Genomic DNA, 18,693 nt, shown 5'->3' on the forward strand with positions numbered 1-18,693 from the left:
ATATGCTGACAGAAAGCTTAGTTCTGTTGGGTTTGGAAAAGGGAAACACTTTATATAATATGTGGTGATAGCTAATTGGTTAAGCACAAAACAGTGTAAGTATCGCTGCCCCCTTCTTTCTTTTAAATTTCTTCACTTCTTAGATATTTCTTTAAAGTAGGATGGTATAGTGGACTACTTCAAAGTCACATGCACATGTTATTTCACAGCTGACTATCTTCTAAAAGAAAATCAAAAATCCATACATATTTAGTCAAACTTTGAACCTTTATGGTTGTGGTTGTCTCATGCAATGAATAAATAATTCATTTGTACTAAGTCATGTATAGGCTTTCTGCACTGATCATATAAAAACAGTAAATTCTCCTAGTTTCTCTACTTTTCCATATGCAACCAAGTGAAATTTTACTTCAAGACTTCTGTTGCCTAAATACCAACAAAACAATTTTAATCACCTTCATACTGGACCTGCTGAACTTTACCTAACTTGTTTACTATGCAGTTGCGTTAAACATAATTAAAATATGATGATTTAAAAAATGTTATTTGCTGTATTTCAAACAGAGACGCTTTTCTGTAAATTTTTCTTTGGTGTTTTACTAAGTATCCAAATTTCCTACTAATATATTGCTACACATAGCTTTTTTCTAAAGAAAGTTTAGAACACCTAGATTTACACATGCTAAATAGTAATGGAAAGAACAAAACCATGCAACATTTCCGGTACTGTATGTTGTGATAATAACTGAGACCAGACATCATGAAAAAGGTTTGGGGCAGCCACCCATATAATCTCTCTGGCTGCAAAAGGCTTTAGAGTTGTTCAGTCGACTGAGTCCAAGATAGAACTGACTCATTGATGTTAAGATGGTGGCTTTAAAGGCCTGTATGGGAAGTGACGCCATCGAAGGGACCGGAAGTGACATCATCGACGGCCCTAAACCCGGAAGTGATGTCATTGAAGGCCCATGAACCAGAAGTGACGTCTTCTGTACTGGAAGTGATGTCATCGAAAGGGCTGGAACCTGGCAGGACGTCTCGGGAAAGGTCTTCAGGGAACTAAGAAAGACAGTCAGTGCACCCCGCCGCCCCCGGGTCGGATGTTGTATTACTGTTATTTAATCCCTTTAACTGCCTCCTACTCGCACATGTGTGACAATGTATACATATCTATTAAAATAAATAGGAATAAAATAAGTATACTTTGACTACTTAGAGTTGTGGAATTTAAGAAACATTAGGTTAATGAAAAAGAAATAAAACAAAATATGACAAGTGAAAATGTAGCCATTTACATATACGTGAATTAAGGTTAACAAAAGTTGTAGCCAGTTGGCTATGCAGGAGAGCAGAAGAGGGAACAATTTACTGTAATATACAAATATGCATTTATTTTCTGAACCTGCTTTTTTCCTTGAAACAATCTCAGGGCACCTGAGTTTATTTCAGAAGCAGGAGGCACAGCCGATTATTTAAGGTTATTTAAGATGTCAATCCATTGCAGACCACATTCAAGTTAAACATTTACAGTATAGTGAAACGTAATACTTGGGAGAAATCTGAGGCAGAAGTTCCACACAGAAGTCACCTGACCCAGAATAGAGATCAAGTCTCCAAGGCTATGAGGCAACAAGTCAAAAATAAAAAGTCAGTTTAGTTTCTAATGCCATTTAAATTATACTTTAGTTTAATCTTATGATTAATACCATGACAGGGAGCTTGTTGCAAAATAGAGACTTCCAAGCTCAGTTCTATCACTACAGGTTTTTGTTCCAAACAGTTTCACAATCAGTGAGTCATTTCACCTCTAATGTATCATATTGTTTAATTAGCTGGTCTTTTATTTACTTTTGTTATATCTGCATTCAGAAAAGAGGAGTAGTGTGAGAAAGAAATTTAGAAATATGTGTATTTTTGCAATAATTCAGTTTTGAGTTTTGAACTCTCTTTTGTCATTTTCCTATTGATTCATATTTTTTTATTGAGGGTTGCCCTCTTGATTGCATCATAACAACAATTAATGAAACAAGATATGAGAGCAAATGACGCTGAATGAGGAAAGACAGAAATATTAAAACTGGGTTTGCTAAATTTTATTGCAAGGTACAGTGGCAAGCAATTACAGTCATGGCCAAAATTATCTGCACTCCTGGAATTTTCCCAGAAAATTCTTGCATTTAGAAATGTTTTGGTATACACGTTTTATTTCCTTTATGTGCATTGGAACAACACAAAAACAGAAAAAAAGCCAAATCTGACATCATTTCACACAAAACTCAAAAACCGGGCTGGACAAAATTATTGGCACCCTCAACTTAATATTTGGTTGCACGCCCTTTGGAAAAAATAACTGAAATCAAGCGCTTCCTATAACCATCAACAAGCTTGTTACACCTCTCAACTGGAATTTCCATCCACTCTTCTTTCACAAACTGATCAAGGGCTCTCATATTTGAAGGACGCCTTCTCCTAACAGCAATTTTGAGACCTCTCCATAAGTGTTCAATCAAATTTATTGCTGGCCACTTCAGAACTCTCCAGCGCTTTGTCTTCAACCATTTCTGGGTGCTTTTAATGGTATGTTTGGGGTCACTGCCCTGCTAGAACACCCATGACCTCTGACGCAGACCCAGCTTTTTGACACTGGGCCCTACTTTGCGCCCCAATATCTTTTGGTAGTCGTCAGATTTCATGATGCCTTGTACACAGTCAAGGCATCCAGTGCCAGAGGCAACAAAACATCCCCAAAACATCTTTGAACCTCCACCATGTTTGACTGTGTACTGTGTTCTTTTCTTCATAGGCCTCATTCCGTTTTCTGTAAACAACAGAATGAGGAGCTTTACCAAAAACCTCCACCTTGGTCTCATCTGTCCACAAGACATTCGCCCAGAAGTATTTTGGCTTCCTCAAGTACATTTTGGCAAACTCCAGTCTTGCTTTTTTGTTTCTTTGTCAGCAGTGGGGTCTTCCTGGCTTTCCTACCATAGCGTTTCATTTCGTTCAGATGTCGACGGATAGTTCGAGCTGACAATGTTGCACCCTGAGTCGGCAGAACAGCTTGAATATGTTTTGAAGGTGATTGGGGCTGTTTATTCACCATTCAGACTATCCTTCGTTGCAGTCTTTTATCAATTTTTCTGTTCCGTCCACGTCCAGGGAGATTAGCTACAGTGCCATGTGTTGTGAACTTCTTGATTATGTTGCGCACAGTGGACAAAGGAACATGAAGATCTCTGGAGATGGACTTGTAGCCTTGAGATTGTTGATATTTTTCCACAATTTTTGTTCTCAAGTCCTCAGACAATTCTCTGCTCTTCTTTCTGTTCTCCATACTTAGTGTGGCACACTCAGACACACAACAGAAAGGTTGAGTCAACATTTCTCCATTTTAACTGGCTTCAGGTGTGATTGCCATATTGCCAACACCTGTTTTTTGCCACACGTGAGTTCAAACGAGCATCATATGCTTGAAATAAAACGATTTACCGACAATTTTGAAAAGTTGCCAATAATTTTGTCTGGCCCATTTTTGGAGTTCTGTGTGACATGATGTCAGATTTGGCTTTTTTTCTCTGTTTTTTTGTGTTGTTCCAATGCACATAAAGGAAATAAACGTGTATACCAAAACACTTGTAATTGCAAAAATTTTCTGGAAGAATTGGTGCATTTTCTGGGAAAAATTCCAGATAATTTCGGCCATGACTGTATGTATGTGACCTTGAGAAAGTTTCGTGTTTTTTCTTGTCTTGGTTTTAACTTTTTAATTATCATCATCATAATTATGATTTTCATTCTGTTATGATTATTTAGGCTGTTCCACAAGTTTCACCTTCTGTCTTGTTTGCCCTTTGGTTGACTCTGCTCATTGTTAATTGTCATGATTAGGGTACAATAAAGGGAGCAAACCTCTCAGAAAAAAATGTGATTTAATAGGAAAATGACAAAAGACAGGTAAGAATTTAAAATGTTGGTAAAAATTCAAATATTTCTAAATTTCTTATGAATATCTCTTTTGCTAATACAGAATAGGAGCAGTTTGTAGTGCAAGACAACAGTTGATTTCTGCAGGCCACAACCACCAGACAAGGAATAAAAAAATGACCCTTACTTAAAGGATAAGATCAATTGGAGGTACTCAATGATTGGGAAAGTGTCTGGAAAAATTACCTTCAGCCACAAGGGTCTCCCTAGGACTGGGCTTAAAAACCACCGTTGAAACTTGTTGGTGATTCTCTTTTCCATGACTGATTTGTGTCTGAGTTTGTTACTTGAAACTCAAAAATGAAGCAGACAGAAGAATTTACCTGCCTTTCCATTACAAATCTGTGCTCATTTTTCATCATGGTTTAAGATAAAGAAAGAAAAAACAAAAATTGGTACTTGTGTACTAAACGGTCGGCAGTTCCTACCCATTCTAGTGTTGGCCTCCATGGATGAGGAACCCCAGTTGCTTCATTTTTGGAGTTTAAGTTATTAGACTGACCTACATCAACCACAAATACTAACCTTAAAGTTAGTGGGGGTGGAGCATAGTTGCCTGTAGGTCCCTAATGTTAATGTCCTCTTTGGGTGCCTAATATTAAAAAACGAAAATCCGATTTACGTCATTATAGAAAAGGGTACTAGACGCCCGTTTAGTACGCAAAAGTACTCAAAAATTAAACGTTTACTGTCATTAAATAGACAGGCCTTCCAGCTCTCTCAGCAGCAAATGGCAAAACCAGTTGTTGAAAAATGTATTTACCCTGCTGAAAAAGTCTTTCCTAATCAATTTCTTTTTTTTGTTTATCTTTTTCCCCCCAGTGCCCGTAAGAGACCCATTCCATATTATAGGCCCAGCCCAACATCACCCAGCTCCTTGAGTAGTTACTCTTCCTCTAGTCGGAGTCGAAGCCGCAGCTATGGCAGTTATAGCACCTACTCTCGCAGCAGGACTTCGAGCCGCAGTCGCAGCAGAAGCCGTTCAAGGACACAAAGCCGCAACCGCAGTCACAGTTACTACAGCAGGAGTAGCTCCGAGAGCACTGAGTTCTAGTCCTTTAACTGTTTCGTTGGTACAGTGCACCACAGAATTGACCTTCTTTTTTTCTTTGCTCTTGCATTTTTTTTTTTTTTTTTTTTGCAGTGATGGTTAAAAAAAGGTTCATCAGGAGTTGGACTTTTGCAAAAGCTTTTTTTCATTTTGTTTTTTCAAGTGTCTCATCCACACTTTTTCATTGAGCCAAACTTGCACATAATTTTCAAAATGTAAAAAAAAAAAATGGACAATGGCACAAGTATTTATGACATAAAAACGTGAACTTTTTGAGATCTTGTAACAAATCATTGAGTACTGAGATCAAAATGAGACTTTTTTAGACCTTGCAAATGGAGCACAGTGATCAAATCTGTTCAGTGCCTGTACAAAATGCAGTCCATGGTGGATTGATCAAAACACATCAGAGCACCACCAGTAATCTCATCAGCAGGCCGTAGAGAGCATTTTACTTTCATTCTGTGAATCAATACTAATGTGCACAAACTTACACATGACGGTAAATATTTCCAGAAAATAGACACAAAACAAGATATTAAAAGAGATAAAATATTACATTTCCAGTGGTCAGCTCCTAATTAAAAAAAAAAAAATGCTGTTTTCAAAGGAATACTTTTTTTACACATTCTGGATCAAGAAGGAAAAGAAGATTGTAAAAAAGTTATGGAATATGGCTCTTGAAAGATGCCTGAGTGAACTCTTCTGGTTGTAAACTATGCACTGTAAATACAGTTTTTTTGTTTGTTTGTTTTTAATTTTTTGTGAACATTCTGCATGATGTACCCCATGGAAAGAAGAAAATGTCTGAGAATGAACGCAGCACATCACCCCATTTGTCTTCAGTAGTTTTACACCTGTTAAGGACTAACAAGCATCCTTAGAAAGACATTTTTTTCTTGTTACTTACTGCACTCTATTTATGTGTTTTTGGGTTGACGTGCTCTGTCATTGTTTTATCGCCTAATATCACCTGCTCTTCTAACTGAGATGATTCAACTTTCATACAACTAATTCTCTCTCTAATAATCATCTCATCTCCTCATCTCAGACCACTTTTCCTGGAGAGGGTCACAGTAGTCAACCTAGACTTTCCTGTCCCCAGCCACAGATTCCAGCTCTTCCGGGGGAATTCCCAGCATTCCAAGCCAGCCAAGAAATATAATCTGCAACCAATAATAGCTAATTAGAGTTAAATGCTCCAACTGATGGTTATCGACTTGGAAAATGTATATAATCAATATGCTCACAAAATCTACCAAGTCAGAAAGGATTTTACAGAGAAGAGCAGCCAGAAAAAAAGGTGTGAAGAAAACAATTTCAATACAAAAGGAGTAATAAATTGTAGATCAGGAAAGCAGAGTGTTTAGTAAGTATTTTACAAGGATGAGTTAAATGTTAGAAATGCCAGCTCAAACTGGGCTGTAGACCAACGTCATTCAAGTCATGTAGCATCGTTGTAATGTATAGGTTTCTGTCTCTAAATGTGAAAATGTGATAAGGGATCAAAGCCAAAGGAAAAAATGTACTCTTGGGTGCATCGAGCAGTGTCCGCAGGGCCAAAATGGGTCGATCTTCCCTTGTTTATTAGCAGATGGAGGAGAGCACAGGGGACTAGTTCCAAATCAAAATTGCTTGCTACTCTTCCCCTTTTGTGCAGAAAATGTAACAAGCTAAGGCCATACAGTATTTATGGTGAGAGAGAAAAACGCAAATTCAGCTTTCAGTTGCATTATGTTTATTTTGCACTTTTCTTTACGAGGACAGAGTGTTGTTTACACACTTACAAATGTCCCCTTTTTAACACAAGAATACTATTCATAGATATGTGAACGTTGTTTTTAGAGAATTCTTTATGTTTTGAAAGTGGGTGGACCATTTGACTAAGTCAGAGCACAATGAAACATGTTTCAGAACTCAACATAACTCCAGTCTTTGTCTCGCATCCAATAAATGTGCAGGTTACATTTATTGGTAGCTTTAAACTGGCACCATATGAGTTAATGTACATGGAATAGACTGGAATTCTGCCCAGGGCTAAAACCTTTCATGAGCCCAACAATAGCCACTAAAACCCCACAATGGATATTTCATAAAATAATGATCTACCCATCCATTATCCAACCTGCTATATCCTAACTACAAGGTCACGGGGGTCTGCTGGAGCCAATCCCAGCCAACACAGGGCGCAAGGCAGGAAACAAACCCGGGTAGGGCGCCAGCTCACCTCAGGGCACACACACACACCCACACACCAAGCACACACTAGGGACAATTTAGAATCGCCAGTGCACCTAACCTGCATGTCTTTGGACTGTGGGGGGAAACCCATGCAGACACAGGGAGAACATGCAAACTCCACGCAGGGAGGACCCAGGAAGTGAACCCATGTCTCCTAACTGCGAGGCAGCAGCGCTACCCACTGTGCCGCCCCTAAACTAATTATAGCTATTGCAAAATGTTATGTTGCAATTTTTATCCATCCATCCATTATCCAACCCGCTCCACAGGGGTCTGCTGGAGCCAATCCCAGCGCACAAGGCAGGAACCAATCCTGCGCAGGGTGCCAACCCACCGCAGGTTGCGATTTTTATTTCAGTTCAATTATCCATCCATCCATCCATTTTCTAACCCGCTGAATCCGAACCACTAAAACCCCACAATGGATATTTCATAAAATAATTATCTACCCATCCATTATCCGACCCGCTATATCCTAACTACAAGGTCACAGGGGTCTGCTGGAGCCAATCCCAGCCAACACAGGGCACAAGGCAGGAACCAATCCTGAGCAGGGTGCCAACCCACCGCAGGACACACACAAACACACACTAGGGCCAATTTAGAATCGCCAATCCACCTAACCTGCATGTCTTTGGACTGTGGGAGGAAACCCATGCAGGGAGGACCTGGGAAGCGAACCCGGGTCTCCTAACTGCGTGGCAGCAGCGCTACCACTGCGCCACCGTGCTGCCCACTCAGTTCAATTAGTGCACTCTATATGGTGTATATAGGGAGATACAGTGGTCAGTGCTCTGTCACACCAGATGGACTGACTCAGTTACCCGCCTGGTATTTGTGGTTTGTACACACTTTGCTTTTACGCACATTTTCTCCAGCATCCTCCCACAGCTCAAAAATGTGGCTATTTTTTAAATCGATGGCTAGCTATGGACTGAGGTGTAATGGATCAATTCTTATATTGTACCTAAAGCTAAGATTTGAATAGATTTAAGAATTATCTGGACAGTGGAACGAAGTTAAATCAGCTATTTTACTGTCTGTTTTTTATTAAACACCAAAATATCCACATTCTGTTGATATGACAGCCATTTCTCTGCAGTGTACATTTTGATTTCCTTGCAGTAACCCCTCACCGCTATGCTGTTTGCTGCTTTAATGTCTACATTAGTTTTAAAATTCCAGTTTCCAACAATGTTCTAGCATTGGGTTTGGTTCTTGACAAACTTGACAAAAAGATATTGAAATTATTACTATTGTGCCGGAGCTATATACAGTAGTTCATATTGGCTTAATAACAGTTTTCATAGTCAGTTAAAACCACCATGAAAAAATGTGATTTGATTTAAATCAACAGAATGTCTTCTGGTAAAAATACATGCATGCAGTAGATAAATGCTGCAACTATATGCAGGCTAATTGTAGGCTGACTTTAACATTTCAATAAACTCTCTGGGGAAAACATATTAAGTAATATAAATATATATGCTGGTATTCTGGCCTTTCCACCATACCTGCAGTGATGTGTTTTGCACCTACATTGCGAACACAAGGATAGCTAAGCCCTTTGCCTCATTTGTACTTTCTTTGTACTTCTAACCCTGGCTTTCACACTGCTGTACATCCGATGGGCCGACCTGATGAAAAGCAGCCTCCTCTTGTGCTGCATGGCACTTTGAAATAAACAATTAACCAAAATAAATAGACAGAAAGAGAGCACCAGTGTTCAGTTACGTCACGCACAGCTTCTCACAATCAATATTTGTAGTACACTGCAAACTTTTCTAAACTAAAATAGTCATGAAATGCTCTCTATCGAGGATGAACAATTGCAGTGAACGGTCATTTTAAAGGCTCGCATAAGACAATGTTTTATTTATCCATGTTTTTATTTAATGCATTGTAATATACAGGGGTGGGTATAGGTTTACAGTTATGAGTATGTTAAACAGTTTATTCTTGTATTATTATTATTATTTATTTATTTATTAATTATTGTATTATTTATTTGTATTATTTGTCTTCTTCTTATTATTATTTTTGTTATTATTTTGTATCCTTACTTAGGATTTATCTTTTAGATAATGATGGCTAGTAATGAGCACTTACGAGACTGTACCTAAGTGCACTGTGCCATTATGATATTCTTTTGAGTTACTAAAGCTATTGAGTTAATAAAGCTATTGTAATAATCATAACCTGCATGTCTTTTTCCATATAAGCAATTGTAAACCTACTTTTGCCTACTCCTGTATATATTAATATCTACAGTATATATAATATATATATATATATAGTGGTGGAAGTCCACTATAGGGCTGTACTAAACTCCAGTTCCCAGCATGCCCTGCGGGAATCCATGGTGCCACAGCTGCCCAGGAGGGCTGCCCTCTAGCGTCCCAGAGGAGGTATTGCCTCACCGATGCTCTCTCCATTCCGTCTTTCCATTCCGTTGGCGTCCTGGCCAACTAATGGCTATGTTTGCCCATCTCAATATACACAGTATATATATATATATATATATATATATATATATATATATATATATATATATATATATATATACTGCATATGTACACACACTCACATATATATATATATATGTATATATACAATATGTTGTTTTTATTATGCTAGTTTTTCATTACGGCCATATTTATAGAGGCTGTCTTGAAGATGCTATGCACTTGTTCTTCATTCCTGTAGGCGAGGGCTGTCTGGTCAATCCAAAATGCCCCTTAATGTCCCAGCTAGCAGGCCAGGCGGATGGCAGTTCCCACTAAAGGCCCTACCACTGTGGGTTGTTTGTCAAATAAATTAAAACTGGGTTGTCAGAAGACGTTTTTAAAATATGCCAGTTATACAGTATGTATCTCCATCCTGCTTTTTACATTTTTTATGTCAAAAATCATTAAAAATGTATTCACACCTACAAGTGATATGAAAAAATCTCACAAGAATAATCATCAAAAGTCATTTGCATATTGTTAGACCGAATGTAAAATGTAGATTTTTCTCCATGGTTTGTGTTTTTAATGGGATTTCATTTAATTTTTCCTGTTTTAAGGTCAATACCTTGAGTATAACAAAGTTCAATGTCAAGAGAGGGAGTGCTCAATGACCAAATCTTTTTATTGATAGAAAAGAAATGTGACACGAAAATCTGTAGTAAATCTTTGGACCACTTGAAGATGAAGCTGCAGATGAAGGTCTGAGAGTAACCTGCTGTGCTTCCACCTGAGCTGTTCACTGTCTGGTATTGAGATCAGACTGCCATTTCAGTTTCAGCAGTTTGCTGTGTCCCCGTCCATCCACAGTGGTCAGGATCAAGCCGAGAGTGAGTTCTTAAACCGCAAATTCTGAAATTTCTTTTCAATAGCAAAAGCGGATGCAAATGGAATTCAATTTGCTTTCTACAAAAGTGCAAACTTAGCCTTAATTCTTAGAAAAAGTCAGATGAGACCAGTACAGTATTTCGTAATGTCAGTATTATGCAGGACAGCAGTCATTAGTCATGCCAAGAAAGTTCCATAACGTAAGCAGTTAAGAAAGGAATCCTATGGTCAGTGCTTGAGATGGTCCAAAACTACACACCATGGGTTTATTTCAGCTGAGCTAATAGCGAATTCTGAAGGCATCCTTTTTCCTCAAAGCTCCACTACATTTTACTACACATTTAATCTGCCATCCACAAGCTTTTGTGTATCTTCAGAAGTGAAAGTTAAGAACTTAGACAAGAACAGTGACAGGATGTAATGGCAGGAGCTCGATGATCCCAATCAGCAGGCAGTGAAGTTGTCGAGAGTTATGAGGATGGCCATGAGTCTGCAGTTGGCATTAACTCTTGCAACTCACTCATATGTTTATTGCCTCATCTTCATTGTAATATTCTGAACTGATTTCTATGAATTTCCAAAAATCACTGGCATAATTTTAGGATGCCGCCAGATAATAAATTGAGTTTCACCCCACAAGTGGCAAACGGATCTGTAAAGATGTGTCACTAGAATATAAAAAAACCTACAAATGCAGCCACTGGGCACAGGACAATTTTTGACTTTCTCTTCTCAACACTTCACACTCAGAGAAATATGAAACTGGTGATGTTGTGTTTCTCTGAAAGAAAAATACTCATATGTCCCTCCAGTGGAACTGAAATGTGATAATTGTGAGTTTGCAGGTGTATCAGAGGTGTTGGTTCTTCCTGTGTGACAGGTGTAAAAGTAATTTTTTGTACATGTAAGCTTAAATTGATGCTTTCCATGTTCTAAAGGTGATGATTCTTGTGATGCTGTGTGACAGACATATTTACATGGCAATGCAATCTTAGAAACATCGGTTTAAGATTCAGAAAAGAAGATGGCTGACACTTGGGTAGGACTTCCACACAGCCGACAAGTAACTCATATGCAACTAAACAGTTAAATTCAGAACAATTAGGAACAATACAAACATCTCACAAATTCACAAATTCTTAGTCATTGACTTGGGCCAACAAACTGTTACTTGTCAGTGTTTTTGACTGGGACCAGCTTAAACCAGTTATAACCAAAGGATCTTTGTGGCTCAGACCCCGCTGAGGAGGTGGCACTAGAAGGAATCAGAAGTTACGCTTTCAAAATGCAAATACCGTATATACTCGCGAATAAGTCTTCCCACGGATAAGTCGGGACTTGATTTTACAGTATAATTTCTGGTATTTTATAATGTTGGTCATACAAGTCAAATGCAGAAAACAGGCTATTGGTCCAAGAAATTATGATATGCTAACGCCCACCTGAGACAGTAACCACAATGTACACTGCCTTTTGTTTTTATGTATTGTGCCTACGTGACCACACTGTAATACCCAAACTATTCCGAAGCAACGTTTGCACTGATTTGTGTTTTCTGTATCTCACGTCCTCATACAACTTTATCATAAGAGCATCCCTTATCTACGATGGAGTGTTCAATCAGAAGAAAAGCTGGTTTTAAATTAAACATCATTGAAGTAGCGGAAGAAATTGATAACTGTGTTGCTGCAACAAAATTCGATGCGTCTGAGAAACTGATGTGAGATTGGAGGAGGCAAGAAGATGTAAAAAAAAAATTTAAGTGTCGCATGTTTGAATGGGCGTATAAGTTGGGGTCTGATTTTATGATCGATTTTTCGTGTTTCAAGACCTGACTTATATGTACTTTTTCTGGTCCAGCAACCGCCATTTTGAATAAGTTGCGTGACAGAGTTTTCTTTGATTTGTGACAACAGGAGATGTAACCAGTGAGAAAGTGTAATATACCAAAAAGTGCCGTACTTCAGGTGTGGGGTTGGATTAGGTGGCAGTTTCTAATATTGATTCTGTTGAAGTTAACACTTGACTCAAAACACTTTCATAATCCCCCAGTGTCTAATCAAATACCGATAATGAAAACTGAAGCATGGCCTGTAATTAAAGTATTAACTCACTAAAAATTACTTGTTATTGAAAAATGAACATTTCACCTACTATCTTATATGCCCCCCTCTTGCCCGTATATTATTTATTTAGAATGCCATGAGCCCTGATCACCTGTAGGGGGCTCCAGTCTTCTCTCGAGATACAGTACAAATGAATGAGTGCAGCATGAAAATCAAAGAGAATCTCCAGTCGGGTAATCTGGATTAATAAAATGACAGAGTTACCAAATCAAAAACACAGCAAGTGTTTCCTTGTGGGCCCAGAAATTAGAAATCTGTGACCGAGGCTCCATGCTTACACTGGTCTACAGGGCCTGAGTGCTACCTGCTGTCCAGCATTGCCTTTTTGTTAAGATGTGTCATCACCTCTTAAATGTTTATTCAGAATGCTTCTTACTGAGTTTGTACTGCTTTGAATGATGTTACAGGACATTGGGGAACTTTCAGTCTTCCTTTTTTCCCTTTTTGTCATACACTGATTGTTACATTACAATGTCATCAGAGTCAAACAATTTTGTGAAAAAGAAAGAACGTGTTCCTTACTGGATTCAATTAAATTCATAAGTAGTATATTAGGTGATATACTGTACAATAAACGATATTATAAAGAATGTCTTACTGTCACTTGTCATTTATTGCTCAGGTTTTCCTTAATCCATCCCATCCAATTCCAAAGAATGAAGGGAAACTTTAAACTTTGACCTTTATTAAAACTTATGCAATTTTATGCAGATTACTGATGGCTCCCCACATCACCCTGCAGGAGCTGAAGGTCATGAGGAGTGATGTTTTTGGTATGAAAATCCTGGTGGGTCTTAGAGGACCACAGAGAGAGAGAGCGAGAGACACCATTGATGGAGCCTGAACAGGCTGTCTGTATGTGTGAAAGACACGATCAAGCAACAGAACAGAAGAACTCATGAGGCCTGCTCTTTTGCTTAAATCTTTTTAAACTTGAAGAGTGGGTGCTGATGATCGCAGGAAGGAACCCATTTTGTCTTTGACCCCCAGTGAGCAGTGTGAGGCAGGGCTGGCACCATGAAGGCATAGAAAACACTGTTGAAGATTGGATTGGTTGCAGCAGTGGCACTGGAGGGTAGCTGAGCAAAGAACTGGTGTCCATGAGAGAGCACAGGAGAGCCACTGCATTTCACCAATGGTGATCAAATATCAGCCGAATAATAAAATAACAAAAGCACGAAACAAAAGATCAATCATCATACTGTAGTGCCATAGAGTACAAACACCAAGGAAGGATTAAAAAAATACCTCAACACCACTATCAAACACTGAAATGAGAAATTCAAACTAATATTCATACATTTCCCATTTATGTTAAAGGGAAAAATTCCTAAATCATATCACGCATAGGATATAATTCTTGATAATTAGTGTTGATCAGCAAATTTCACCAAAGCATTTTTGCAGCAAATTTGTTGCATTCGCATTCGCCCTCGTTTGTCGAATAATCTACTGATAATTCAGCCGGTTTAGGGGAGCTTTTTTCTCCAGCACCCCAAGATGCTTTGCGAGGCCAGCATGACATCCCCTGGAGCTGTTAACAGCCAACATTGAATGGGACGGCCCCCCAGGTATATAATGCTGATCACTTGCATTACAGACTCTGTGGGATTTACTTAGCGGTAGAACAGATAAGTAAATAATGCAAGTTCACACAATGTTATTTTGGTGAAACATATACAGCATAAATAACGAGTGATCTCTGCTTGTCGCCAAATGTGCAGGTCGATCTTCATGTTCCACGTCAGTATAAGAGAAGGAGGCACGTGCCATATATATGTGGAGATAAAACACAAACTCTAAAGGAGCCCGACCGTAACACAGGAGACTCTGTGAAATAATAACAAAAGATTTATTAATTTTTACATGAGATGTATATCTATTTGATAGAAGAAATAGTGAATAGCATCAGCACAGACAGTTTGGAGAGCCTTCAGCACAACTTAAAAAAAACCGAATGAACCAGTGGCTTCAGTCATAGCACGCCACTTTGAATATTCTGTCTTTAAATGACCTACGTATTTTTTCAGACTTCTGACTATGATTTCGGTATTTGAGCTTTGTTTTGATTAAATCTATGATTGTGTGTCTCCGACTGTGTTCGTTTATCTTTGACCTCACGGAGGCACAGTGGTGCAGTGATTGGCACTGTTGCTGCACAGCTCAGGCCACCTTTTTGGTCACAATAATTGACCCAGTATAGTTGGCAGATGTTCCCTTAGCCCTCAGGGACACTTTAAAGATGACTGAACCATTATAATCCAATCAAATCCAGTTCAGTTAGTCCTTCCCCATTGACTTCAATGCATTTCACCAAGTACAGTGACATTCGCAAACACTTTAGAGATTTCTCCAAACTCCAGGCGAAGCAAAAACCACGGATGTTTGCTCATCATGATTGATAATGGTGACTACACCAAAATAGCAAGATATGTCAAATTCACTCATCCTTTAAATTGTGTCACAAATACATCATGGGGTGTCTTTAAAGGCATCCAGTCTTCAGGCCTCAAGATGGAACCGAAACTTCCAGGCTGCCTGTGTGCACACACAAGCAAAAGTATAACGGGAACTCTGTGGGGTCCAAGGGCCTGCCCCAGCAGTCCAGAAACAGGTGAGGGGCACCAGGCTCCAAGAAAAATTCACACAATCCAAAAAGAAATAAAAATAAGTTGCATTGAGCATATCATGGTAAATGGAAAAAAATGATAATGACAGCTAAATCAAGTTTGCTGTAAATATTTACACCATTCATTAAATTACTAGCCAAATACCCGCGCTTCGCAGTGGCAAAGTACTGCCTTAAAATTTTTATTAAGAAGAAAATTAAACCTTTTTAAACTGAGGGAAAGTATACCAATAATTATTTGTTAAGGATCTCTTTGTATACCACATTTTGAGTTCGGCCCTCCGGTTGTAATATGACCAAGCTGTACACTGAGCTTACTCTTGAGCATGCAACGTACAGTTGGCCATGTGAACAGTAATCTTGTCTCAAATCTCACAGCTTGGATTGCTGCTGTCATAATCGGTTTGAGTTTCATGGTTTGTTTCAATTACGACAGTATTTGTAGGACTTGTGTTGAAGAGACATTCGGCATCTGTCAAGCGTTGTAAGTATACAACCGGTTTCATCGATAACTTCACATCCAGCTTTTGAGAGTTTAAACATTCATAAACATCAAAGTGTCCACTACTGCGCCACCACCACCTACTCAAAGCATCATGATGCACCAACATTGATGGACTGAAAGCCAGAAGTCTACGTGACCATCATCATCAGGTCCTTCCATGAAAACCCTAAATATAAAGAGGACTGTTTGACTTATGTTAGGTAGATTGCCCAGAGGGGACTGGGCGGTCTCTTGGTCTGGAACCCCTACAGATTTTATTTTTTTTTCTCTAGCTTTTGGAGTTTTTTTTTTTTGTTTTTTCTGTCCACCCTGGCCATCGAACCTTACTCTTATTCTATGTTAATTAATGTTGACTTATGTTTATTTTTTATTGTGTCTTCTATTTTTCTATTCATTTTGTAAAGCACTTTGAGCTACATTTTTTTTGTATGAATATGTGCTATATAAATAAATGTTGATTGATTGATTCATTGATACTGAAACCGTCACCTATGAATCTAAGATGTTTAAGAGGCATTGATGGTTGTCGAAAGGTGTAAAATATTTGGCCATTTCGGTACTCTTGAAAGCGACAACCGAACAATTCAGCGGCAGCCATCAACTCACATGCAGATCCATAGATGAAGGGCTTAAGCATTTCATTCTTATAGTGCTCCTGTGTAATATAATTATCACCTGTACCGTCATCAGTCCACACCTTGAACCTGTCCCAGTCATTCAATACATAAGACACAATGTTCCTCCGGATATCAAGAGTGAGCCTGATATGGCCGTGCAATATGTAACAAAGAGAATGGAAAAGGCAGGTGCCATCTCCGGGCATGGAAACCACTCGGTAAGTGACAGTTCTTTGATCGATGGTGATCACCTCAATAGACATGTTAATGGGGGTACGGTTGGAATGATAAAGGAAATGGGTACCTGAACAATGTAAAGTAAGTCTAAAATACCTACACAATAACTATAATCGTAATAAATGAACAATAAAACAGCGGAGAAGCCGTGGATTAAATAAAAAGGCTGTAGTTATCAGCAGGGAGACGTGAATCCTGTGGCGAAGCAAGGAAGGGAATGTAGAGACTGGAGCGACGGACGGCCTTATATAGGCAGGCAGCCAACAACGTGGGAGGCGTTGGGATGGAGGACCCAACGCCGCCTCACACGGTGACCGAGCTGCAGGATATGGACGTATATATGTACGTAAGTAGGATTCAGTTAGCGTTGGGAACCCACGTACCAAATTTCTTGAAGATGGGCCCATAAGTAACAAAGACTGTTGAAAAGTTCAATATGGCGACCGACAGTGGCATCATACCACCGAATAAGTACGTACATTGGTTTCGGTTAGTGCAGGGAAGCCGCCTACTAAATTTTGTGAAGATGGGGCCATAAATAAGAAAGATCAACATGGCGGACGTTGTCGACCGTTATGACCGTTACGCGTAGAATTTCGAAATGAAACCTGCTTAACTTTTGTAAGTAAGCTGTAAGGAATAAGTCTGCCAAATTTCAGCCTTCTACCTACACGGGAAGTTGGAGAATTAGTGATGAGTGAGTGATGAGTGAGTGAGTGAGTGAGGGCTTTGCCTTTTATTAGTATAGATTGAGGTAAGTTTACTGCTCATTCATTTTTTCTACATAACATTGCCATCTGGTGGGTGATGAGTGCAGTACCCATCTGCCTTTAATGCTGGGACCCCCTGGTTGTGAGTAAAAGCTATGAATGGTTACTCAAAGTACACAATATTTGTTAGTGTCAGTTTGTTTTGGCCTTTTATACTTTCTTTTGCATGGGTTTCCGAAATCTAAACTCGATTTAGTGGTTTTGAACATTCCTGATTATGATTATGACACTTATTTTCAGAAATTACAACTAAAATAAAAGTTACTGTACTTCATTTTTTTAGTGTGTTTCGTCTCTCATTGACGCTATGTTTTGTTCCCGTCATCAGGAGCGCTCCTCGTCCAGTTTTGACCCTTTTTTTTGCTTTGCACCCTCCCCCACCATGACCTATCATCTATGGGGGAAGAGCAAATGCTTTAGATTTGTCAAAAATTTTAATCTGCAGTCTTCTACGGATCTCGACATTTTAGAATACCCTGATACCAAAAACATTGATATCTCGATGATGGCTGTGTGTGTCTGTGTGTGTCACAGTTTCTTGAGGACAGCCTAGAGCTAAAACGGCTGGACGGAAAAATACCAAACTCGAAACGTAAGCCTGTTAAGAGAACACGATTTGTTGGTTAGTTTTGGAGCCAAATCATTCAAGAGAAAGAGGCACCCTCAAATACTGTAATTCTGCAATTAATTATGAATTCTGCTCATTAATTGCTATTGTAATGACCTATTTTATGAACAGAAAGATCAGAATCAGAGCAGTAAATAATTACTGAGATGTTAAAGAATATTTCGGGTAACTTGGTTCCTACGGCGCAAAGCCTACTGATGCTCACATCTGAATTTTAGTTATTTGTTTCTTCTCCCAGTCATTTTTCAAATCTAGTCAGTCTGTGGACATACCAATACCTTGTGTCTGACACCATCTGCTATCTTCATTTGGTGCACTTCTTTAGCACCCATTTTAAACATCATCAAATCAGCTGACTTATTGAAAAGTCTTACATTTTTTGTGTGATGATTGCCATGTTCTCTTCGTGTGAAACTAGTCCTTCTTTTTTGAGGCAGTTTCATACTACCAGGCTGGTCCTAAGCTGTACAAGTCCTTGGTACCTTCAGGAGGAGAGCATTTATCATGGAACAACCTTTAAGAGAATAATTGACCCACAGAGTGTCCAACAAGAAGCGATTAGCTCCTCAG

At 38.9% G+C, this 18,693-nt stretch overlaps 1 protein-coding gene across 5 annotated transcripts in view; it reads left to right on the forward strand.

The window, feature by feature from the left end:
- Positions 1-7,215, forward strand: part of srrm3 (serine/arginine repetitive matrix 3) — a 474,513-nt gene extending 467,298 nt beyond the window's left edge. For all 5 annotated transcript variants that reach the window (XM_039756801.1, XM_039756797.1, XM_039756799.1 and 2 more), the window contains one exon: positions 4,807-7,215. In XM_039756801.1, the coding sequence (XP_039612735.1) occupies positions 4,807-5,038 (232 nt within the window). In that variant the 3' untranslated portion in view covers positions 5,039-7,215. The remainder of the gene's footprint in view (positions 1-4,806) is intronic.
- The last annotated feature ends 11,478 nt before the right edge of the window (positions 7,216-18,693 follow it).

Source organism: Polypterus senegalus, chromosome 6, assembly GCF_016835505.1.
Source record: "Polypterus senegalus isolate Bchr_013 chromosome 6, ASM1683550v1, whole genome shotgun sequence".
Classification (NCBI taxonomy): Eukaryota; Metazoa; Chordata; class Cladistia; order Polypteriformes; family Polypteridae; genus Polypterus; species Polypterus senegalus.